Raw genomic sequence first — 27,151 nt, forward strand, 5'->3', positions numbered from 1 at the left:
TCAGTTCGGAGAGTAACACTGAAAGTAAGCGTTGTTGTCTTCTGATTATCTAACATACAGCAAGCATTATACAGCTGTTAATCAATCAGTAAATTATAAGCAATTGAAGCAAATTAAACAATTTAAACAATTATAGGTAGGTGCATCTTCACGAGCCAAAACAGTTTCAGTAACATCAGTAATCGATCAAGCGAGTTTAAACAAGGGGATATCTCAGGGCCCCATTCCTTGGTCCCACTAAGGGGCCTGGCATATAGACCTTATGGCTAAGAAACTAGATAATAACTTCAATCTCAAACATGTTTATATTGGGCACATGGAGCTGTAAGATCCTACGTGGCCCCAGTTGGGCGTAGTGTCGGAGACATGTAGGTATTTGCTGAACTAGGTGTGTTGTGGTGCAATTAAGATTGTCAGTTCCAAGCACATACATTTCACAGTTAAAGACGCCACCCCTCTAATTCGATTCTTAACCAGGGATCACCTAAAGAAGAGAATTCTAGGAGTCGCCTGTGCAACAGAAGTGGTTTGGGTATGTCCGTCTATCGTAGTAGTCCTACAGTCTGAAGCCTGATGCGGTGCCTTGGAGTATTGCAGGGTTTATGTTGTATTCCCGTCCCCCTGTCAGTCTAGTGTGTCATACTTTGGGGTTATTGCTGTGTATGTTCAGTTCCCTAGTTGTTTCTTCAGTTAGCCTTTAGTGATGACATTGGCTCGCCTCCCTGAAATCTACTACATTCCATACCTATAACTCGTGCATCCTCGCAGTCGGGTACCCCTGTTCCCGACCTCCTCGGGCCCAGCCCGAGCCGCCGCCACGGTGTCCTAGAAGTAGGTCGCGTGGGCTTGAGTGGAAGCATTGTATAGTGAGAGAAAGAGAAAGGGGAAGGGGGGGGACAGATGAGGGGGGGGGGGGGAAAGGAGGGTAGGGTGTAAAAGTGGCACCGTGCGTCGACGTGCGCCCGGGCATCCCTGGACCCTGTGTACAATGGTGTGCGTTATGTTCCTCCTGCTCCCGGTCGAGAGAGGTATACATACCACGGGGTCCAGGTGGCGACGTGTTTGGTGCTCCGTCCGAGCAGTTCTGCGTATCGTGCCTCGGTCGTGTGTATGTCTTCTACCCTCTGAAGCCATTCTGTCACAGTCGGTGGTTGGGTCTGTTTCCATTTAGCAGGTATGGATGCCTTTGCCGCATTCAGTAGGTGTCGAATTATCGATCGCTTGTATTGGGCTATTGAGCCTTCCGTGTGATGCAGTAGGGCCATTTCTATGTTGAAGTCAGGTAGGTCTCCCAGGATGGTTGTCATTTCCCTTTGTATATCTTCCCAAAATGGCTTAATCTTTGCGCAATCCCACCAGATGTGTCTTATTGTGCCCGTGTGGGTTTCGCATCTCCAACAGGTGTCCGTAGTACCTGGGAATATCCTGTGTAGTAGAGATGGAGTCCTATACCAGTGGGAGAGTAGCTTAAAGTTGACCTCCTGGTAGTTGGTACTTATGGAGCTTTTGTGTTGTAATATTAGTATCTGTTCCCACTGTGCTTCAGTGAACGTCCTATCCGTCAACTCTTCCCATCTTCTCTTGAACGCCGTGTTTTGTGTGCGATCTCCTGTTATAAGCTGTTGGTAGATGACTGAGACTCTGCCGTCCGCGTCGGAGCCGGTCATGCAGAGGCGTTCGAACCACGTCTGTTCTCTATGTAATGCTACCCTGTTGGGGAGGTTATAATAAAAATGCCGTAATTGAGCGTAGTGAAATCTGTGCATTAGCGTCGGATGCGGTGTTCCACTCCATTCCCGAATGCTCCGTATTCCAGAGTTGCCTAGGACCTCGTATATCGGGACATAATCGTTGTTTCCCTCTATTGGCCAGGAAGATCGGTGCAGCCCTCCACCTATCTCCGAGTTATGAGTTATCGGTATCAGGGGGCTCGGTTGTGGGGAGATACGTAGGTTTCGTCTTATGAGAGACCACGTCTTTAGCGTTTGTGTGATGGGTGATTCAGCGCCCAGTTTCGATGTTACATCCGCCGAGCCTTGCCATGTGAGCCTGTAAAGGGCTTTGTTCATGCCTTCTCTATCTAGTGCCACCCATAGTTTGTTATCAGACGCTGTATGCCAGTCCCTGATCCGCTGCAGTACCGCGGCATGGAAGTATTTGCGGATATCCGGTAGGGCCAGGCCCCCCCAATTCTTAGGTAGGCATAGCTTGTCAAAACTGAGCCGTGCCCTTTCTCCCTTCCAGACATATTTTATCGCCGCCGACTTAAGAGACGTAAAAAATTCTGGTGGAACGTGCCAGGGAATGGTGTGGAAGTAGTAGAGCAGCCGTGGGAGAATGTTCATCTTAATCACCGATATACGTCCCTGCCAGGATATGTGATCGTAGTTCCAACTCTTAAGGTCGTTTAGTATTGTGTGCAAAAGGGGGGTGTAGTTCCTGGCATACAGTTCTTTCGGGTTTCTGGGCATCCAGATTCCCAGGTATCGCATCTGGTCTTGGCACCAATGGAAGGGATATTTGCGTTTGATTTGCTCTCCTATAGTCGTCGTAGTCGAGACATCTAATAATTCGCATTTAGTTAAGTTAAGCTTCAGCCCCGACAACTGGCCATATGCGTCAAATTCTTGCATCAGGGCCGGCAAGGATTTAGCTGGGTCGTTCACAAAGAAGAGCATGTCGTCTGCATATGCAGCTACCTTATGTTCCTGGTTCCCATGCCTAAATCCTATGATCTCTGGCGTATGTCTCACCCTATCCAAAAATGGTTCCAGCGTGATGGCAAACAGGAGTGGCGATAATGGGCAGCCCTGCCGAGTGCCATGGTGAATGGCGAAGGCGTCCGTAAGCGCGCCATTCACCCTCACTCGGGCGCTGGGGTCTGTATAAAGCGCCTCTATCCAAGTCACCATCCCACTTCCTAGTCCCACTTTACGTAATGTCGCCATCATGAAGTCCCAATTCATCCTATCAAAAGCCTTTTTGGCGTCCGTTGAGAGCATTAGTAGGCCCGATTTCTCTCTAAGGGCTAGTGCTTGTATGGAAAATGCTCGGAGTGTGCAATCTCTGGCTTCCCTTCCCGGTACAAATCCAGTTTGATCTGGATGTATTAAGCGCGGTACATACTGTTGTAGTCTGGTGGCAAGGATCTTGGTGAAGAGCTTCACATCCGCGTTAAGAAGCGAGATCGGTCGGTAGCTACCGCAGTTTTCAGGGTTTTTGCCGGGTTTGGGGATCACCGTGATGGTAGCTGCTAGTGTTTCCTGGTGGAATTTATCCCCTTGTTGGAGTCGGTTGAGGGCTGCCATTAGGTGTGGAGTCAGAATATCTCTGAATAGCTTATAGTATCCCGCCGAGAACCCGTCTGGTCCCGGAGCCTTCCCTTTCTTCGCTGCCTTAATCGCCGCTTGAACCTCTTCCGTGGTGATCGGGACCTCTAGTAGTTCCGCTTCTTCTGATGTTAAGGCATCAGGTTGAAATCCTTGTAAGTAGCGCGTTGTCGCGTCTTGTAGTGCTGCTCCACGGGCATCTGGGGGTGACTGCGTGGAGTTATATAATTGTTGGTAATATTTACAGAATTCAGTGGCAATTGCCTCCGGGTATTGTGTAAGTGTGCCGTCAGTCTTCCGTAGTTCGTGTACTTGCGCCCTGGCTTGTTGGGGTCGGATCATGCGGGCTAGGAGTCTCCCACCTTTGTTGGCATGGATGTAGAAGAAGGCCTTGGATCGTTGCGTCGCCCTATGATGTTTGCTAGCTACCAGTTCCGCCAATTGTCTGCGAGCATCCAGGAGTGAGCGATAATGCTCTTCTAGTTGCGATCGCTTGTGTTGTGCTTCAAGTCGGGAGATCCGGTCGGTGAGATCCAGCATATGTTGTTGCGATTCCCTCTTTTTACGAGAAGCAATCCGTATGAGATGGCCTCGAAGTACACTCTTGTGTGCTTCCCATATCGTCACCTTCGATACATCCTCCGTGTCGTTTTCACTGAAGTAGTTGGTGAGCTGTTCTGTCAAGAGTGCCTGCACTTCCGGGTCCGACAGGAGCGACTCATTTAGCCTCCACGTTGTCTTAGTGGGCCTGAACAGCGGGGAGTCCAACTTCATGGACACTGCGCCGTGGTCTGACCATGGTGTCGGTGTGATTGTAGCTGACTGTAAGTATTGTAGGCCCTCCTGTTGTATAAGGACATAGTCAATGCGCGAGTATCTCCTGTGTATGGCTGAGTAGTGTGTATAGTCCCGGGTTGTCCGGTGTATGGTCCGCCACGCATCCACTAATCTCAAGTCTCGCATGGTCTTCTTTATAGCCCTAATCGCGGTTTGTGGTATGCTGCTGTGTCCAGTCGAGGAATCCATCAACGGGTCAAGCGGTGCGTTGAAGTCCCCCCCTATGATGAGCGAACCTTCCGCAAATATTGCCAGTTGGCGGAATGTTTTGCACAAGAACATTGCCTGTTTTGCGTTTGGCGCATAGATAGAGGCGAAGGTGTATTTCCTTCCCGCAATCGTGCCTTTGATAAAAAGGAACCTACCGTTGGGGTCTGCCTTTTGGTCCAGCAGAGTGAATGTAAGATTCGCGGCCATCAGTATCGCAACTCCTACTTTTCGAGCTTCAGGGTGAGTGCTATGGTAATTGACTGGGTAATCTCTGTCCTTCAGTCTGTGGGTATCGGAAGATTTGAGGTGTGTTTCTTGTAGCATTGCCACGGAGATCCGTCTGCGGTGAAGTTCTCTTAGGAGGTGTGTGCGCTTCTCAGGCGTGTTAAGGCCCCGGCAGTTCTGCGTCAGAACATGTAGAGGTGCCGCTGTGTATGCCATGGGGCGAGTGTGGGCGAGGTCGCTGGTGCTTCTGTGGTCGCTTTTAGGTGTTCCAAGTCCAGTAGCCCGTGCGCACTTCAACTGCCGGTAGGAGAGGGGGGGGGGGAGAAGGAATACAAGTACAGTTAAGGAAGAGGGAGGGTATAGCCCTCGTAAGTTAAAATTCCCACGAGATGGGGGCGGCTCGGTCCACGCCCAATTCAGTCCGTCCCAGGAGGCCCCCGGTGCGAGTGCTCAATGGTGTGACGTCAACAAGAAATAGAATTATCCCCACAATACGGGGGGGTCCTGTGTAGCTGGGTGGATAACAAGACCGTACCGTCCCCTCGCAAGCTAGGGCAGCCGCGGTGTTGGGTCCCCCAGTAATTTGGTCTACACAGGTATGAGTCGGGGTGGTGGTGAGGCCGATGAAGCCCAGTGTCACTGCCAGGTAGGCAGCAGAGTCTGTGTCTAGTGGTGTAATAGTGTGTGGATCTCTCAGAGGGATGTCCGTGTCCCACTTGTTACTAATTTTAAATCAATGGCTAGTTCAATGAAAATGAGAATGTCTATCTGTACGGTCACGTCTTATGGGGGTATGGGTTAACATTCAGGAGGTTTGTGCGGTGCGAGTGGCAGCTGGTCCTTCCCTATGTCAGGGTGAGTAGCCCATTGCTGTTTTAGGTTAGCTCGGGTCGTGGGTTTCAGCGGGCTGGGTCAGCTACATGGGGAGTGCATCCCGGGTTCTCCCGTCTCCCACAGCGGTCCCCGTCCCGGTTCCCCTGGTTCAAGAGTCATGAGCGGGGCCAACCGTCTGCGGGGGGGGGGGGGGGGGGGGGGAGGTACAAGGCGCCCTGGGTATGTGCATGTCTGTCAGCCATGTGTGCAAACTTCCCGATTTACGTTTATTGTGCAGTGCAAGGGATACACATTTCCCTCTCTAATGCGTTATAGCCACTAGATAACGTCACTCCTCAGTACCTCCCATGGACCCCCCACCTCCCCGCCCCGCCAAACCCACCCGCATCCCCCCCACCCCCGAGACCATGTGCTACCGATAGAGTCATAGTTTTAGTCCCAGTGTAACTCCCTACTTTCCTCTCACCTCCTCCATAGCCCTAGAGCACAACAGTAACCCAGCCAAACTCCCACCTCTAGAGCCATCCCACCCGCCACAGCCCTGCATTACATTAACAACAAAACAAGAACTATGTATAGGTACGTGTCCCCTTATTCGCCTCCCACCTCCCTCCATCCATCTCACAATTAGAGCTGCAGGTAGCGGTTAAATTAATGTTATGGCATGACCAAATCGCATTTGTAGCATCAGTGGAACCATATTATTTCAGGAGTTCAAGAGTCTCGTAATTAACCAGTAGTCTTATATAGCGATACAGTTCGTGTTCTATGTACACATGTGGGATAGTCCTTGCAAGGGCCCCAACCCACGAGCAAGCCCAGTGTCGCGTACCACCCCCATCAGGCCCCCCTCCCCAATCAACTCGGGATAGCCTCCCGTCCCCAGGGGTATGCTAGGAATGTGTTGCGATACTTGGTCATGCAAAAGTTCCCACAAATGTGTGTATGTGCGTACAGTACTTATCTGTCTTCTGCAGTACACGGGATAGCGTTGGCTTCAGTGGTCATCTGCAGGCCGTGGTATGTTGTGCTCGTCGTGGTCGGTCTTTCTTGCCTGGTGAGATTAGGAGAGGGACACAACCTTATTCCTCCGGGTCTGTGGGTATCAGTTGCCTGCGGGCCTGTGGGCGCCTTGGTGTGATGTCTCGCCTCCTGCGATGCTGGCTCGGGGTGTGGATTCCTTGCCTCTGGTCCATTGGCCCCAGTATCCAGTCGGTGACCTCCGTAGGTGGAAGGTTGAGGCGCTGTAGGAACCTGGGCACCTCCTCTGGCCAACGTAGCGGGAACCAGTCGTCGTGATGTCTGGCCAAAAGCATAAAGGGGAAACCCCATTTGTACGGGATCCCTCTATTTCTGAGTAGCGCAGTGATGGGTCTCAGGGCCCTGCGGGCCTCTAGCGTAAGGGGAGACAGGTCTTGGTATAGAGCTACTTCTGCGCCATTGAATCGCCAGGTGGGTCTTGCGCGGGCCTTGTTCATTATTTTCTCCTTCAGTTTGTAGGAGTGCAGGCAACATATAATGTCTCTTGGCATGTTATCAGACGTGCGTGCTCTATTCGCCCTGTGCGCCCTGTCAAACGTTATGGAGTCTGGTGCATCTGGTCCCAGTATGTCGCGGAACAGCGTTTGCAATGTAGCTTCTATGACCTCTGCGTTTAGTGCGCCCCATATCCGTGCCGTGCTGATGTGTAAGCCCGCTATAGCTGCTGCGTGGGTCGGAGCTCTTTCTCTAAGCGGCCATCTTCAGTCGCGGCCAAACCACGCCCCCCCATTGCCGTTTTTCTGCACCAGCTTGGGAGGATCTGCTGTGCCAGGCTCCTGTTCTCACTCTCCATTCATACTGTGAGTGCTCCGTGTCATATCATAAGGTTTCAAGTACAAGCTATCTCTATATTGCTAGACAATGTAGTTAAATATTAATATTTCCTACTTGGTAGAAAACCTTGATGTTGTTGTATGGAAACGCTATGTATTATAATAAAGGTGGTTACGGTGATTAAAGCAGTTCTGTGCTAAGATATCCCAATTGAGGATATACTGCCAAGCCAGGCATTGTTCTGGTAAACAGTGATAAAGTCTAACTTTTATGTGTGTGTTTTATTTTGGACAGGGTCACTCAAAAGGCACAGCTGCTCAAATGTATTGTTAGGTGACCATGAAGGCACTCAGTAGAACACTGACTCACAAAAAGAGTGAAAAAACATTATCTCAGTCCTGGTACATCTGCAATTCTATATATAAAGATTCACTGCTTGTATCATAGGGCTCCAGTAACTAGCTTTAGAATGATAGAGAAACTAGATAAATCTAAATACTTTGTTCCTCGAAAGACAACTTGATATTATTATATTGAAATAGTATGTGATGTAATAAATGTTATTTTCTTTTGGTGGGTGTAAACAGGGCCAGTGCTAGGATTTTTGACTACACAGGCATTTTGACACCCCATGCCCCCCCCCCCCCCCCCCCGCCAAATAAAAATAAACAATGCATCTTCACCTCTGTGTCTCGTAGCCCCCTTTTGAATTTTTTACCCCCATTAGTGTTGCATACCCACTCTCTTGAATGACTTACCCCTTTGGCCCCTTTGTGCCCTACAACCCCTCTTACGTATTTCTTACTTCCCCGCCAGCCCCTTTCTGTCTTTCTTCCCCCCAGCCCCTATCTATCTCTCTTTTTCTCCCACATAGACATAGATACAGGCAAACATACATACATGCACAAATACACAAACATACAGACACACAACCATACAAGCACACAGACCTAATTATTCAGGCACACAGTCACAAAGATATACAGACACACAGTCATAAAAGGCACACAATCAAACAAACACAGTCATACAAGCTACACACACAGGTACATTGTCGTACAAACAGACATACATTCATACAGACACAGGCACACACAGAAATACAGGTAACAAACAGAAGATAGTGCGTAGGCGTTTCACTGAAATTTTGACAGTTCTGTATATGGTGAAAATATACAATAAATGGTGTAACCGGTACCCTAGTGCTTCCCTTATGCACCAGATTTACATAATACAATTAAAAGAAACATATACCAGTATATACACCTCCCCAATGTGATCACAGCAGAAATTTGTAATATTACCAATATAGGACCAATATGGGACTGGACTTTAATACAAACAGCATAGAACTGGATTTGGGTATAAACTAAAATAGAGAAAAAATAAAAGACAACATAGTGCAAACTGTATAATAAAAAATGTGTAATAGATAAATATGTGACTCTCACTCACATTCTCCAGAGCCGTGCCAGGCTCTGTAAAACAGGCTCAGGGGTGCCAATACTGGCTAACGATCCAGGTGATCCAGATAGATGAGACTCCAAAATTTAGGTGCAAAATATATTTATTGTATAAAAATTTATAAAAAAAAGTATAGGCACTAATGGGCACTATGGGGGTGGAACCCAAAGCGGACAATAGTATATATAGCAAAATTGGAGTTCCACTTACCCCTATCTTATTTGTAGCCCAGAGTGTCAAAAATACACATAAAATAACACATATAAATATGCAGAAGATTGAAGCAGACGCGTTTCGGCTAACAGCCTTCCTCCAGTGCTTGTCTTCATGTTCTGTTGGGTCTTCTTTTATAAGTCCTATCTGTCCCGTTCACCTGGATTCAATTTCGTACCGGCGTCGCGTCACTTCCGGTTTGGCGGGTGACGTCACTTCCGGTTTTTCGGCCGGCTGGAACGCACGCTGAAACGCGGCGTTCAGGATGTTGGTTGCTCTTAATTGTTATGATTGAGTCCCCATAGCAACCTTAACCTCCATATTTGCAGAATATCATAACGAAATAAGAAAAATAAAGATTAAAAATATAATCTATGAATGGCATACACAATACAAGTATTATCTTAACTAACATCAATCTCTTTGTGTTTAAAGTGAAAATAGAGCAATGTATTCTTAGAAAAACTATTTAATTACATACATTAAACAATGCAATGTGTAACCACAGAAACCTCACATTTAGATAGCAATTAGACAGAAAGCAAGTATAGCCGTCTAAACCTGGTAATTCAAATAAAATAAATTCTAAAAAATATGTATGGATTCTATAAAAAATGTATAAACTCAAAATCTAAATTCAATCCCTTCGGGGATAGGGTATTAACATTGAAAATCCACTTGCCCTCTATCTTCGCTAGCTCTTTGACATTATTATCACCCCTCCAATTCTTAAATTTCTTGAAGATGACAGTGTATGACAGTAAAGAAGGATCACCGCCATGTTTCTCAGTGAAGTGTGCCGATACACTATGCTTCATATACCCCCTCTGGATATTGCCCACATGTTCCGCAACCCTGGTTTTAAATGCTCTGGTGGTCATTCCAATGTATTGCAGACCACATGGGCACCAGAGGAGGTATATGACATTAGTGGAGTTACATGTTAGAACCTGATGGATTTTAAATATTCGATTAGTAGAGTGGGAAGTGAATTCTGTCTGTTTTTGTTTGCCAAATATTGTTTTCTTACAAGCTGAGCAGGACTTACATGGATAAAAACCCTTTTCCAGTCCAAAGAAGTTTTTTCCTTCCCCTTTGTCCCTAATGAAGCTTGTAGTTAGATGTTGCTTTAAGTTTTTTGCCCCTCTATAGATAATACGTGGCTTGTCACCAATAATTTCCTTCAGATTCGGATCTGATTTAAGGATCCGCCAATGTCTGTTGATAATATGCTTGATTTGCTTGGCATCTTCACTATAATTTAAAATGATTGGTACTTGGTCTACACACAGTCAAACACACAGTCAAACACACAAATACTACTCCGTGCTAAATACAATCCTGCAAGCATGGGGAATCGGTAGAGCCCCAGCTTTCAAAGCATTGTTGAAGTTGCACGACAGATGGGGATCTTTTAGCCATCCTGTGTACATACACAGACTGTCATACAGAGACATACAGTCTGTATGTCTCTGTATGACTGTCTGTGTATGTATTCAAAAGGAATAAACGCAGGCAACACTCCAATAGTAAGGATGGTATATTTATTGGTAGGTGAACCACCCCATAGAAATTGTGACGTTTCAGCTCATGCAATAAGGCTCTGCTGAGCCGAAACGTCGCACTTTCTTTGGGGTGGTTCACCTATCAATAAATATACCATCCTTACTATTGGAGTGTTGCCTGCGTTTATTCCTTTTGAATACATACACAGACAGTCATACAGAGACATACAGACTGTATGTCTCTGTATGACAGTCTGTGTATGTACACAGGATGGCTAAAAGATCCCCATCTGTCGTGCAACTTCAACAATGCTTTGAAAACTGGGGCTCTACCGATTCCCCATGCTTGCAGGATTGTATTTAGCACGGAGCAGTATTTGTGTGTTTGACTGTAAGCATGTGTTTGTATGGAGTATGTTTGTATGATTGTAGGGGTGTGTTTGAATGTAGCGTTTGAATGCAAGCATGCATTTATGTGTAGTGTTGGTTTTTGAACGCAGGTGTGTGTTTATATATAATTTTGGTGTCTGATACAGAGGTGTGTTTGTATGAAGTGTTGACATTTGAATGCAGGGGTGTGTTTGTATGTTGTGTTGACGTTTGCATGCAGGTGTTTTATTTGTGTGTAGTGTTGGTGTTTGAATGCTGAGATATATGCACATATACACATACACTGCCCCACACGCACACACTGTGATACACATACACAAAGATACACACACTGACACACATGCAGATACACATATACACAAACTGATACACTGACAGACATACAGATAAACACACACTGACATACAGACATACAGATACACACATACACAATGATAGACATACAGACATACAGATACACACATACACAATGATAGACATACACAAAGACACACAGACAGACATACACACACACTGACAGACATATAGATACACACACACACACACAGACAGACATATACACACAAACTGACAGACATATACACACAAACTGACAGACATATACACACACACACACTGACAGACAGACATATATACACACACTGACAGACAGACATATACACACACACTGACAGACAGACATATATACACACACAGACAGACATATATACACACACAGACAGACATATATACACACACAGACAGACATATATACACACACAGACAGACATATATACACACACAGACAGACATATATACACGCAGACAGACATATATACACACTGACAGACATACATATACACACACTGACAGACATATATACACACACACTGACACAGACATATATACACACAGACACACTGACAGAGACATACACACACACACTGACAGGCAGACATATACACACACACACACACACTGACAGACAGACATATACACACACAGACACCCTGACAGACAGACATATACACACACAGACACACTGACAGACAGACATACACACACACACTGACAGACAGACATATACACACACACATACACACTGACAGACAGACATATACACACACACAGACACACTGACAGACAGACATATACACACACACAGACACACTGACAGACCGGTTCAGGAGGGTGGCTTACCTGGGATCCAAAGTGCTGCCTGAGGTAGTTGGGAGTTGGAGGAGCTGGTCCTGCCCAGCCCCCCTACTCTATGCCTTCTCCTGCTCTCGTGCTCCAGTCTTCTTGGGAGGAAGTCCTCCCATGCTGATTAGAAGGGGGCCGGTGGTAGCTCTGCCCCTGCTGGGCGCCAGCCGTGCTGTGTGCTACAGAGGGAGCAGGGATATGACGTGTTCATATCCCCGCCCCCTCCAAACAGTCCGTGGAACTTCAGTTGGCGCTCGGCCACGCTACAAGAAGTGACCGGCAGGAGAGGGGAGCTGTGCGCTTCCCTCCTTCCGGTCACCCGATCATTTGCGCCCCCGGGCCGGTGCACCCTAAGGCGGCCGCCTGTGCCGCCTTATGGACGCGCCGGCCCTGGGTGTAAAATATTATCTTTGCAGATAAAACAGATTTACACTCACTGTTGCCTGAAAGCTGATCAGGCCGGCAGTGGTCTTTGACATCATCGGTTCATTCTTTAGGCAGTTAATGGTGACTGGTGGCAAATAAGAGACTGTTTGGTGAAGTTCTTAAACGGGTCACTCTAAGCACTATAATCACTTCATCTTGCTTAAATATATGCATAGATCAGAGTTTCCCTTTAAATGTGGTACATATTTATTTTTATCTAATTTCCAGTATTTGGAAGGTAGTATAAGAAGCAAGGACTATGGCATACAAGAGGTGGATTCCCAGTTGATTAAGTTCCAGAGATTTAATGAACATGTTGAATCCTTGAATATCATTAGGGCTTGGATGTGTTTATTTGCTTGCTGACAGTCTGATGTAATTGCTAAAATCCCAGGGTGCAGTTACTTAAAGGAACACTATAGTCACCTAAATTACTTTAGCTAAATAAAGCAGTTTTAGTGTATAGATCATTCCCCTGCAATTTCACTGCTCAATTCACTGTCATTTAGGAGTTAAATCACTTTGTTTCTGTTTATGCAGCCCTAGCCACACCTCCCTTGGCTATGATTGACAGAGCCTGCATGAAAAAAAAACTGGTTTCACTTTCAAACAGATGTAATTTACCTTAAATAATTGTATCTCAATCTCTAAATTGAACTTTAATCACATACAGGAGGCTCTTGCAGGGTCTAGCAAGCTATTCACATAGCAGAGGATAAGAAAATCTTAATTAAACAGAACTTGCAAGGAAAGCCTAAATAGGGCTCTCTTTACAGGAAGTGTTTATGGAAGGCTGTGCAAGTCACATGCAGGGAGGTGTGACTAGGGTTCATAAACAAAGGGATTTAACTCCTAAATGGCAGAGGATTGAGCAGTGAGGCTGCAGGGGCATGTTCTATACACCAAAACTGCCTCATTAAGCTAAAGTTGTTCAGGTGACTATAGTGTCCCTTTAAAGGGACACTCCATTGCCCAAAGAAAAAAATATTTTTTTTATCACTGTTTAGTATATAAACCCCAAATCAAATTAAAACACACATGCATTTAATTGTTTTTTTTTTTTTTTTTTTATTGGGGGATATCTAAGACAGCTTGCAAAAGCTTGAGATCTCTTGTCTACAGCCTCTGTGGCTGTCCAATTACAGACTTCCCAATGCAGCTCAGTGAGAAGTCTATGCAAGGCAGGTGCTCCACTAAGCTAAAAAATTAAAAAAAAAAAAACAAGAAGTAACATGACCGGTTGTCTGACTGCCAGCTAGGGGGTGCATTGCTTAATACTTTCATAAAAATACAATTAAACAATTTTCTGTAACCTTGGGAATTAGAGGCCTAGGGCATATTCAGAGTGATTGACATTATGTATGAATATCAGCTGACATCACATGTTCTTTGGCCGGTCTTCTTCAGCTCCTGGTGCTTCAGCGTGCTTAAGAGTACAGCATTGAGCTCTATGGAGGATCCTGCGAGATAATGGTCTCTGTATATCTCTTGACTGGGTTGGAATTTTAGTGGACTGATTCTATATTTACAAAATACAACCTTTACTGCAGTGGTGGGGTGACAGACACTTTAATCATTTTCTGTCACTAATGGTTTACGAATTGGACTGAAGTTCAAATATGGCTGCTTCTACATGGAAGAACTGGCAGATATTCAAGTGATGATTCAATCAAAACTTATTAAAGCATGGAAAACTTATTAAAGCATGGTTACATTGAAATCTATTAGCTGTATTGTTTTATTGAGGTTTATAGAAAGAGATTTTCAGATGGCAAGTGCCAATTCTTATAAATCTACCCCATCTTCTCTCCATATACAGACATAACCCTGTCATAGTTTTCACTTTACTGTTAAGAAAGTAATATTGTAAACTCTAAAATAAATTATACATCCTGTTTCATATGCTAAGAAGAAGCTAGAATACCCCAAGATTATGAGTTTATAGCCTAGTAATAGCTGTCACAGTAGATTTAATTTTTTACATCATGATATATTCTGAACAGTCTCTTCCTGTGTTTGTACCTCTGTGTCCTTCGTCGGAAAAGGAGGAAACCGTTTGCAATCTAGGACAGATAACAATGAGGTTGCCTAGTTCCCTAGAAATAGAGTGCTCCTGGGAATTAATCTAGTGCAGTCTCTTGTTACATAATCATAAGGTGGAGTCTGTCATAGACCTCATTTAGTCTGGCTGATCTTTAACTGGAAAGCTGTAAAGTGTTACTGTTAACGACAACAAAAAATATCTTATTAGTATTACATTTGGCACCATTGTATAAACTTAACAGAAATTGGAGGCTTTTTTGAAGTTCCATTTCTCTTCAGGAATATAATTTCTGATCATGTAGTAGAGGCTATAGTCTCTTTCAGTGAAAATTTAAACACATTTTTAAAGTGAACCTGCACATTTTGTTTTTTGAATTCTTTATTATTACTTCATACGGAAGTACAATATAGACAAGCAAGCAATGTAGAACAGAGTAAAACTTCAGCATAATCATGACATCAAAGTAGTCAAAAATGGAAATATGGTGATGTTTACACTAGTTCCCTGCTAAATGATGTGGAGTGAGGGTTAATTATAAAAGAAAATAAATACACTGCTCAAAAAATCAAAGGGAAGACTTAAACAATACAATGTAACTCCAAGTCAATCCCACTTCTGTGAAATCAAACTGTCCACTTAGGAAGCAACACTGAGTGACAATCAATTTCACATGCTGTTGTGCAAATGGGATAGACAACAGGTGGAAATTATAGGCAATTAGCAAGACACTCCCAATAAAGGAGTGGTTCTGCAGGTGGTGACTACAGACCACTTCTCAGTTCCTATGCTTCCTGGCTGATGTTTTGGTCACTTTTGAATGCTGGCGGTGCTTTCACTCTAGTGGTAGCATGAGACGGAATCTACAACCCACACAAGTGGTTCAGGTAGTGCAGCTCATCCAGGATGGCACATCAATGCGAGCTGTGGCAAGAAGGTTTGCTGTGTCTGTCAGCGTAATGTCCAGACCATGGAGGCGCTTCCAGGAGACAGGCCAGTACATCAGGAGATGTGAAGGAGGCCGTAGGAGGGCAACAACCCAGCAGCAGGACCGCTACCTCCGCCTTTGTGCGTGGAGGAACAGGAGGAGCACTGCCAGAGTCCTGCAAAATGACCTCCAGCAGGCCACAAATGTGCATGCGTCTGCTCAAATGGTCAGAAACAGACTTCATGAGGGCCCGACGTCCACAGGTGGGTGTTGTGCTTACAGACCAACACCGTGCAGGACGTTTGGCATTTGCTAGAGAACACCAAGATTGGCAAATTCGCCACTGGCGCCCTGTGCTCTTCACAGATGAAAGCAGGTTCACACTGAGCACATGTGACAGACGTGACAGAGTCTGGAGACGCCGTGGAGAACGTTCTGCTGCCTGCATCATCCTCCAGCATAACCGGTTTGACAGTGGGGGTCAGTAATGGTGTAGGGTGGCATTTCTTTGGGGGAGCCGCACAGCCCTCCATGTGCTCGCCAGAGGTAGCCTGACTGGCATTAGGTACAGAGATGAGATCCTCAGACCCCTTGTGAGACCATATGCTGGTGCGGTTCGCTCTGGGTTCCTCCTAATGCAAGACAATGCTAGACCTCATGTGGCTGGAGTGTGTCAGCAGTTCCTGCAAGACGAAGGCATTGATGCCATGGACTGGCCGTCTGTTCCCCAGACCTGAATCCAATTGAGCACATCTGGGACATCATGTCTCGCTCCATCCACCAACGTCACGTTGCACCACAGACTGTCCAGGAGTTGGCAGATGCTTTAGTCCAGGTCTGGGAGGAGATCCCTCAGGAGACCATCCGCCACCTCATCAGGAGCATGCACAGGCGTTGTAGGGAGGTCATATAGGCACGTGGAGGCCACACACACTACTGAGCCTCATTTTGACTTGTTTTAAGGACATTACATCAAAGTTGGATCAGCCTGTAGTGTGTTTTTCCACTTTAATTTTGAGTGTGACTCCAAATCCAGAACTCCATGGGTTGAACATTTTTATTTCTATGCTTTAATTTTTGTGTGATTTTGTTGTCAGCACATTCAACTATGTAAAGAACAAAGTATTTCAGAAGAATATTTAATTAATTCAGATCTAGGATGTTATTTTTGTAATCTCTTTATTTTTTTGAGCAGTGTACTCTATAATAACAGAAGTGTGTGTCCCATAAGGATTAACTACTATGACCTGAAGACCTGGAAGTGTGTTAAAAAAAAAATTAAAAAACCATGAGTAGCGTGCCTGTTTAACCAGGTCACTGTTATAAACCTGAGCTAAACAGTGGGCTGAAAATTTTCCCCACATACTTAATAGTAAAGAAGAAAGAACATTTGATAAAACATGAGTTGAGTCTGTGGTGAAGATATTTAAAACAAATTAATAAAAAATAACCAACAATAAAATCAAAGACAAAAGATGTGCTCTTCGGTTGTAGCTATACGTGAGCCTCTAGCTGTGTAGGAACTCTGTAAACTGGGGTACAACTGCCTCCATGAGGTCGCTGGTCACTCAGTCAGGTCCCAGCTCTGGAGGAGGAAGTAGCCGGCGTTGCTCAGTGTGTGAATTCCTGGATCCTCACTGGATCTATGCGGAACAGGCCTGTCCCTGCAGCTCTACTTGAGTTCTTCCAATTCCTGGTAGGTTCTGCACAATAAGTTGTGCCTTATGATGTGAACAGAATAGTTTGTGGTTAGCTCCAATAGTATGGAATGTCCTTTGCCCACAGCGTTTGTTGTAGTGGTCATAAAGACTGGCGCCAAGTCAGAATGTTCCTCGTGAGGTGCAGAAGAGCAGTAGTGCAGCTCTCTCAAAGGAAATCTGGGTCTTCCCCATAGAGCCGCCTGGAGTAAGGCCTTGTACTGTAAGGACTGCAATTAGAGGATTAGATCTGGAGCAGTGGAGGGTGGTGCACCCACTGGCCTTGGAAGGTGGAATATGCCATCTAATTTCACAGCTTTGGTGTGCTTAGGAGGTAGAACGGACGCCATAAATCACCAGACAAAGTCAGGTAGGTCTGCAAACACCAGTGACACTGGTACTCTACTGATATTAGGGCTGTACCTGCTATTGGACCTTTGCCGATGCTGCTGCAGTTCAACCATCCTCTTTTTCACCACAGTCAGCCTGGAATCATGAGCGCTGTGCATGAGTGCGTGGGTTATTTTGGTAGTAGCGCATTCAACAGCCTTCTTAAAATGGGCCATGTCACTTGCGATGTTTGTGCGGAGTTCGTCAATCATTGCTTTCAGCTAAACGGCAGTGACTGGTTCCTGGTCTTCTGATAGAGACATCATATCGAGTGAGGCCTCCTCTACCGTGCCAAGGGACAGATCCTCTGAGGAGTAGAATAAACCCTTGTCAAGGAGCTCCATGGTGTCCCATGCATCCTTTTGTGAGCTCTGAAATAGATGCCCGATGTCTTGGCTCAACAGACTTTTGTCAGCTATGGGTTTTTGTTTTTGCGGCCCATGCTGGATTCACCGGCTAGGTAAGTAGGAATAGAGAGAAAGAAAACAGGCAGTTTTTGACACTGACACAATGGCTTTGTTTAGCATGCCAACATCTGAGCAGAGTGATGTCAGTCACTCCATTCCTATACTAAGCAGTTACCAAGCGCGTTACAGGTAGCCTTTAATCTAATCCTCAACTATATCACATGTGCTGTGATGTATAAACGTCCTATTTAGCATGAGGATAGTGGAGAAATATGGGTATGACAGTTGTGAGAAGAAACTACCAATCCATTGCTTGATACCCTTGGCACCGCAGAAGTGCATACTTCACTTCCCATGATGCCCAGACAGCCTTTTACTACTCCAAGAATTCTTTGGACATAAAACAAACAAACAAACAAAAAAAAAAAACTAATGATACATGTAATTGGCCACTTGGTGTTCCAAATGTATTGGAGTAGAGTTAGAATTCAAAACCTGGTCAGTGACAAGAAAAAAACGAATGGACCCCTGTTGCAAATGCTAATCAATGAAACAGGCAAGCTCAGCTTTCACATTCCTACATAATGACCTTCTCCATTATTATTATTATTAACACTTATATAGTGCTAACTTACAACAATATAGATTAATGAGGACCCTGCTTGAAGGAGCTTAAATCTAGAGAAGCCCGTTATATCATCACAAGTCACATTGTACTTTTAAGGTTAAAGGGACACTATAGTCACCAAAACAACTTTAGCTTAATGAAGCAGTTTTGGCGTATAGACCACGCCTCTGAAGTCTCTATGCTCAATTCTGTCATTTAGGAGTTAAAGGGAAACTCCAGTACCAGGAGGAAAACAATCCGTTTTCCTGGCACTGCAGGTTCCCTCTCCCTCCCACCCCCCAATCCCCAGTTGCTGAAGGGGTGAAAACCCCTTCAGTCACTTACCTGAGGCAGCGACGATGTCCCTCATCGCTGCCGCCTCCTCCGTGCCGCTCCTCCTACTGACTCAGTCGGCCAGTGGGCGAGACTGATCCCACCCACCGGCCGAGGAGACCTAATATTGCCGCGCATGCTTATTAGGTCTCCTATGAGGAAATGAGCGACGCTGGAGATCCTCACAGTGTGACGATGTCCAGCGACGCTCTAGCACAAATAATCTAGTAGACAGCCACTAGAGGTGGAGTTAACCCTGCAAGGTAATTATTGCAGTTTATAAAAAACTGCAATAATTACACTTGCAGGGTTAGGAGTAGTGGGAGTTGGCACCCAGACCACTCCAATGGGCAGAAGTGGTCTGGGTGCCTGAAGTGTCCCTTTAAATCTCTTTTGCTTTTGTTTATGCAGCCCTAGCCACACCTACCCTGGTTGTGACTGACACAGCCTGCATGAAAACAAATTGTTTAATTTTCAATCAGATGTAACTAACAAATTGTTTAATTTTCAATCAGATGTAACTTACTTTAAAAGTTTTTATCTCCTGCTCTGTAAACTGAACAGGAGGGACCTGCAGGGTGTAGCAGCTGTCAACAAAGCGGGAGATAGGAAATTCTAATTTAAACATAATTAGCAATAAAGGATGTGTAAACATTAGATGACTCTTTACATGAAGTGTTTAGGAAGTCTGTGCACGTCACATGCAGGGAGTTGTGACTAGGGCTGCACAAACAAAGTGATTTGACTCATAAAAGGCAGAAAATTGAGCAGCGAGACTGGTGCATGAGCTATACACCAAAACTGCTTCATTAAACTGAAGTTGTTTTGGGGACTTTAGTGTCTCTTTAACACCAATTTTATTCTGAAACTGAACAGAGAACATATGGTTCATACATTCTACATTTTTCTAGTGCTGTAACTCCCATTGCCGTTGGTGAAGTGAAGGTTTTTTTTATGCACTATGTGGCCTGAAGTTGAGTGCTCTTTTTATCATATTATTATTTATTTATTTATTTTTAGGACTCCAGCAGGTGTTTTGGATCTATTAGTTTGCAAGGACATTTGCACTTTGTCACCAAGTGCAAATATTTATTTTGAATAAGTCTGCAACCTCAGTTGACCTGTTTACACAAGCTTTCAAATTAAATATGTTGTGGTCCATCTGTGCTGAGATAATAACTTGTTCACGTTAATACAGCACTCAGAGAAAATGGTATTAATACTCAAATTAAAATGCAGATTATAATTAACAGGGCTTCCGTTGCTCTGTGCAAAATTTAGTAGTGACTCCTTTCCCTACCATTCTTGAGATATTCAGCCAGGCCTTTAAGCTGGCTGCATGATAAGTAATATTGGAATTATTGTTCTCAACATATTAAGCTCGTGTCTAGCAGATGCGTGTGAAATGTAATTCTCATGATGTTCAGCCTTTTTAAAAGGGACACTATAAGCACCAAAACCATTTAATCTCTGGGTGCAGCACCCCTGTCATTTTAGCCACTAGAGGCTCTTGTGCTTCTCACAGTGAGCATTTGAGCAGAGGAGCTTGAGCCAATGCTTTTTCATGAGGCTTCTTTAAGAAGCTTTACCTGCAGGATGATATCACAGGAGAAGCTGCAGGCAGCTGCACCAAGTGAGTTGCATTCCTGGGATAAAAAGGTAAGTAAAAAATATTTAGTTTAATTTAAGGGGGACTATAGTGGCAGGAATACATATTTTGTATTCCTCACTCTCTAGTAATACTTTAGGGTCTGGCTGAACATCACGGGATTTGTGTAGCGCATACATTTTTTTTAATACGTGTACTCCCTTTTGTGCTCCCCTACCCAGCTTTGTATATTTCTTTAACCAACTTGTGTGTCTCTCCTTAGCCTGCACTTGTGTATACTTTCCAACCTGCCTGTTCCTCTAGCTCTGCTGAGCTGTCAGCTCTGTGAAGTACTGCCATCCATTCCAACTTTAACAGTAAATCATGTGTGATTAGCCTCAGTGTAGTGTGGACAGGGAGATAACGTAAACGTTAGATCTCTAAATCCTCATGGAACCACCTGTTGTGTGGCGTTTACTGCTAAGGTGCAATTGGATGGAAAATATCTCGGTACTAAAAATTGCTGTAAAAATGTGTTTATATAAGGGGTTAATTGCTGTGTTTCTTTTTCTTTGAAATGCTGTTTTTTGGCTCCACACCATTTCCCAAATCCACAATTGAAGAGTGTATATGTGAGAAACCGTGTAAAACGTAAAATGAAAAGAAAATGAGCCAAATCAGAATATGATGGCTCACCACTTAGAAAAAGATTGCCTTAGTGCTTCCCTAATATTATGTTGAAATAGCGGTTACATTTATTTAGTTGAAATATCTTCCTAATGTTGTCTCCTCCCACACAGTTAAACCACTTCCTGACCTTTCAATCCATCATTTGATCTGTTAGGGACAGGTTTCCCAACCTCCAGGGAATGTCAGCTAAAGATGAATGCATGTCTTCTCTTGTGTTTTCCTTTGTAAATATAGCTGAGCAAATATATCACAAGACTGAAGTATTTGGGGCTTTCCCTGCCAGTATTGCAGTAAATTCTCTTTTCACTTCAGGGACTTTTTAAACGAGTTGGAATGAGAAGCAGGCTTCCTGTCTTCAGCAATATGTGTCAAATGTCTTTTTTTAGTAGATTTTTGTTTTGTTCTGTAACACTATTATTTTCTGTCGCTGGCAGCAAGGGCCATGAATAATACAGAAAAATCGGTCAGAATATAAAATTGAGACATTATGCTTTATGTCAAGGGATCAACAAATGGAGAGGGAAAAATGAAAAAAAAATACTTATGGAATTTTTTATGTTTGTTTGTGAACTGCATTTGTGTGTATTGTCATTGGAAAAGAATGCCATAGAGTTGTTCTGGAGACCTCTCAAGAAAGACCAAAAGGTTAAGTGATTTATTCATTCTTTAGTACCCGAGACGGCATTTCTGTTTCCCATAATACAGGTTTCTTTATGTATCTCTTTTTTTTAGATTTTTTATTTTTCTTGTGCAGAGACATAGGATCAATGTCATCATATATGTTTTGTAACGGGGTGAAAACACAGTAGGCATTGGCGAAAATATGTCATAATACATTAGGGTACGCTCTAGTTGCTGAAACATTTGTGCTATCAAGTAGCTGAGATAGATGGTAGCATACGCGTTGACAGTATTAAGTACGTGGCATACCCCTAACTATGCATCTGCATTTTAAAGTAAGGATAGGTGGAAAGCTAAATTCAAGCAAAATCTAAGTTACAACATTTAAGCTCATGAGTAGTTAGGAAAGGAAAACACAACTAATAAAACCACTAGAGCCCACAATGAAACTAGAGATGTTGTAAGAATAGTGTAGTTATTTAAGAAAATGCAGGTGAGGACACATATACAATCCATCCCCCCTCTATGGCCTCTCATCCCACTCCAACCTCCGGCCTGTTCCGATGCAATAAACATAAAGTCTCAGCATAAGTCCAGCACCCTGTGCACCACCGACCAGCTCCAGGTCACTGCTCGAGCCTGCATCTTGCACCCACAGATCTGGCTGTCCTGTGAACCAGCATTAGAGTCCCAGGTTTGATGCCCTGGTGTTAGGCTATGAGGTGGAATTCTCCTCCTCTCCTGCTCCAGGATCGAGGCCCAGCAAAGCAGCTGCAGGTATCAGCCCTGAGTGCCTTAGTTTGTTTTGAAGGTAGCCGAAAGCCCCTCTCCTGCTGTTGTAGGTTGTCGACTGAGGTAGTCAGGCAGTGTAGCTGTGTGGCCCATAGCCGAGTTAACAAGGTGGCCTGCAGGCCCAGCTGCGTGGTTTGTGGAGAAGGCGTCTGCTCGGCAGCTATTCTAGGGTCAGAATGCAATATAAATATCATAGGTTGGGATCACCTAACTTCCACCTGAGCAACTGCTTCGGATTCCTCCAGTGTGGACCGGGATAACCCTCGGTCCAAGGGGTGTGGGTGGGGTGGGTGGGATGTGCCATCGAGGAAAGCAGTTTAAATTAATTTGTATTGAATAAAGCAGTGGTTCCCAACCCAGTCCTCAAGTACCGCCTAAAAGTCTAGGATTTAGGGATTACCCTGTTGTGTTTAAGGTGGTTTTAGAAAAAAAATAAACACACTTTAGACACAACAGGGTAATCTCTAATTCCTGAACTGGTAAGGGGGTACTTGAGGACTGGGTTGGGAACCACTGGAATAAAGGGAAGGGCTTTTACATGACTTGGGACAGATACACTATAGTGTTATGAATGCAGCTATGTTTTCCTAGCCCTTCAATGTTTCTTTATGTAGCAGGCTATATATAAAACATTAAATCACAAGAAGATTGTTAAATGAAGCATATTGTTTCAAAATAACTTGTAAAATGTATTAATGAAGTTTTTTTTTTTTTTTTTTTTTATCCTTTTCGAAAATGTCTGGATTTTATTCCTCTTCCTGACACACTGGAGTCAGTGTGTGAAAAGGCTAGTTTACCCAATATGCCTTCCAAAACCTTGAGCTGCTCAGTAAACTGCACCTTGTGTGCATTTAGAACTTTCTGCAAGTATAGGAGACTGACTTGCATGGTGTGCGTAAGCATATACATTGCTCACATATACATTTATTTGGATAACTCAATGGAGAAGTTCAGGGATAGCAAACCAACACCATAACCACTAAAAAATAAGTTGTCTTTGTCTCCACGAATAGAAATATCTGGAAGCCTATCTATACAGCAATGTGTATAGTGTCAGAGTGGCCCCTAGATGATGGCTTACTGAAAACAGATGAGCAAACTAAAGTCTTGGCTTTCAGGTTTTATTAGCAAGGTGGCATGTCTGTCATACTTAATTACTCTTAAGAGGAACTATCGCTTTATAGGGAAAAGGCTATGGTAAAAGTTGGATCATAGTTGACCATATTAGATCTGTGTTTTGATTTTAATTATTTTCTTCCTTGTGGCCTGGTCCCCCCATGAAATACAAGGGTGTCCTGGCACAAACTGGCATGTAATGTAAATGTTGCATGACTCCCTACATGCAGTCCAGAACATGCACAAACACAGAGGCAGATATTGGAATATCGTGTATATATGTATGTAAGGCATTATGGGATGGTGGTGGCACCGATCACCTGAATGTGAAAAAATACTAAATAATACGGTGTCTCCTTTCCTATGTTGCACATCTCATCTCAGTGAAGGTTCAATAGCATTTACTATGAGATATTTCCTAGTTGGGGAAAGATCCCATTTTACAACCAATCATGCGGGAGGGTCATTGTTTAATTCACAAGTAGACACCGAATCTAAAATATTGGTTAACACATTCATATTTCTGTACCCACCTCAAACTAAAAACTTGTGCATAACTTGAACATACCTGTACTCTGAATCAAACAAAACAATCCGTTTCCCATGCAGGTAATTCATTGTTGCCATATGCTGTGTGCCATGCTACTTCTTCTATCCAAGTATCAAGTATACCAGGTTATTGGTACTGGAGCTCAACCATTTTGACTGCCCTTTACATCTTCATAAGGACATCTGCAAAACCTGCTGTTAAGCGATTCCTGAGCTAGACACCCTTTGAAAACACATCAAAGAACTTGTTTTTTTCCTTCAGTCACATGAAAACATAACATTTGTAGAGCTCTAGTAACATTATGATTGAATTTGACCAGTTTCCAGTACTCTGGTTACTTACATGTAGTGGGTCTAGGGATAGGGAACGCAATGCCTGTCATTTTACTCAAAATTGTGAATTATTTTTCCATCTTAATTTTTCTCCTTTTTCCTGCAGACTGATGCCCAGTATGCAACATCAGTGGCAGAAAACATCAAAAGCATGTAAGTTTCTTTAGTTTTAGGAATATTATATGTATATAATATGTTAACTAGCTTGTAGAATATTTTGTGCTCTACTCTTGATTTTTCACTTTTTATTTATTTTTTTCTACCGCTTCCATTTGTTCAATAATTATCAAATAGAACAAATTGAAGCGATAGAAGAAAAAGAAAATATGAAACAAATATTGCTACATTTTCTTGCTTGAAATCTTTAGGGAAATGTGTACAAATGTAATTAAAATTAGTTGTTTTTCACTGTATCCATTTTCAAAGCTCCTAGTTAACACACAGCTTGTGCTGGTATCGAAATAGGTTTAGGTTATAAAGGACCACGTAGCATTTTACTTTGTCCTATCAAGTCTGAGTAATGTGTACATTTGTGACTTTCTATTCCCGATAAACCTCTCTGCCTCACTGAGACTTTAACATAAGTACGAAAGGATCTCCCTTCTGCCTAAGGGTTCACTTAAAGAGCTGAAAGTGTATGATGTAATGTGATGGGCAGCTTCTGCCAAAATGCCCATGATGGATGGTTATCAGAGAATTATGGGATGCCCATAATGGGTTCACTGTTAAGAGGAACTTCTAAAATTACCATAACCTATCTAAAAATTAGGTCTTGAAGGACTACATTGATTTTCTTTGTATATCCATTTGGTTGATGAGCCATCAGTGATATAGTAACTTTTATTAAAAAGCAGCTTTTTAATAAATAGACCACCTCGGAAAAGAGCCCAAAAACGCCTCACTGCCTTCCAAAGTGCAATGGGGAGAAAACATAAGAAAAACGCCCGCCAGGAGAGCGCAACTCACCCCGATATAAGACTCTCCTTTGATCGGTCACAGGCGCCAAGCAGGCCATGTGGCTCCAGCGATTCCATAGATGAAGAGGACTTGCCCCGACCTACCAGTGGAGTACACCTACAGGCAGATTCGGACTCGGACACCTCTCCCTCCACGAAAGGAGACATAAAGAAACTCCTCCAAGACCTAAGAGCAGTGTGGGAGGCAGACCTGGCAGGGGTGCAGGTGGAGGTTGGCGGGCTTCGGCAGCGGATTACAGCAGCGGAATCCAGAGAGAAAACCCGGGAACAGCGCCAGACCGACACCCAATCCCAGGTGGAAGCCCTCGCACAACAGGTCCAAAACCTATCACGTACGGTGGCATCGCTGGAGGCGAGACACCGTAGGAGGAATGTCCGGATCCGGGGAGCACCAGAAACAGTGACCCCAGACACCCTACTGGACTTCGCCCACAAGGTGACACAGGCAATGGGGGTCAAACGAGCAGGAGACTCACCGCTATTTGTGGCGGCCTTTAGGATAAGGAAGGCTCCGACCGCCCCAGCGGATGCACCCAGGGACATAATCGCAGTAACCCGGGACACAACAGTAAAATCGGCCATCATGGCCTGCTCCAGGAAGAGCCCCAGTGTACAAGTAGATGCCAACAAGATAACGTTATATGCGGACTTACCATTCTCAGTGCTCTTGGCCAGTCGCAAGTTCCTGCCCATCACCAGGCTCCTGAGGGAGCACAGCGTCAGGTACCGATGGGGAGACCTGGGAACCCTTGTGGTGCCACGGGGGGAGGAGATCCACGTCCTATCGGCCACTGAGGACCCAGCAGACTTTCTGCAGCAACTTCAGCTGCCCCCTCAACCCACTCAACCCTTAACACAACAGAGAGCCCAGAGACCCATGGCGATCAAGCTGCCAGAAGATGGGGACACTGGGATGAGAAAAGGCGGAGACGCTCCCAGGCTGAAGAACCCCTTATAACGCCGATCAGAGAGCTCTAAATGTTTCTACCTGCCAACAGTTGATAGTTATTGAACGCTTGGACTTATAGAAGTTTGTAAGATATGTTTTTGTGTTAGCTTAGTTGCAGGGTGTAGCGGCACAGAGGGAAGGGAACACACTCATTGACCTAGCGGAAGGGAGGTCGGGGAGTGGAGGGGGAGAGCACACACAATAAGAGGTGCAACTACGCCGGGCACAGAGCCTCCTGTCCTGTCCCAGACATGTAAGCCTCCGGGAACGGTAGCCGACTCACCAACCTATATAGAGGAGAGTAGGTGCCACTCTTCCCTCCCCAGGCAACTCTATGCTTTATCGCCCCCCAGGCGACTGCCTTTATTATCAATGGCCTCCAGTGCTACGCTGGGAGAAGCACTGTAATCTAAACACCTCAGGGCAGTGGTTGCTGAGGCTTGGACAGACCCTGCCTTCCAGCGCGCAGTCACACTCGCAGGCAACCGATCCCGTTACGATCACGGCCTTGACCCTTACACTGAAGCATGAGGGACGTACTGACTGAGCCCACGGGGCGAATTACCGAGACCAGCAGCCACACACCCTTAAACCTCACATGGCTTTAGCGACAGTGGGTTAGCCCAACGTGCACCACACAAGTCACACGACATGTAAGCATGATGCCGGACGGTCAACCTGGGTATCCACAACCATAGGTCAG

The 27,151-nt window shown here is 44.6% G+C and overlaps 1 protein-coding gene across 2 annotated transcripts in view; it reads left to right on the forward strand.

Annotated features, from left to right (window-relative positions):
* The window catches only part of MGAT4B (alpha-1,3-mannosyl-glycoprotein 4-beta-N-acetylglucosaminyltransferase B), a 399,376-nt gene that overhangs the window by 161,037 nt on the left and 211,188 nt on the right, over nt 1–27,151 (forward strand). For both annotated transcript variants that reach the window (XR_010090437.1, XM_063447906.1), the window contains exon 5: nt 24,629–24,675. Coding sequence is in view for 1 of the 2 variants with exons in the window: in XM_063447906.1 (XP_063303976.1) it covers nt 24,629–24,675 (47 nt within the window). In the remaining variant the exon portion in view is untranslated. The remainder of the gene's footprint in view (nt 1–24,628; nt 24,676–27,151) is intronic.

The sequence above is a fragment of the Pelobates fuscus genome, chromosome 3 (assembly GCF_036172605.1).
Source record: "Pelobates fuscus isolate aPelFus1 chromosome 3, aPelFus1.pri, whole genome shotgun sequence".
NCBI lineage: Eukaryota > Metazoa > Chordata > Amphibia > Anura > Pelobatidae > Pelobates > Pelobates fuscus.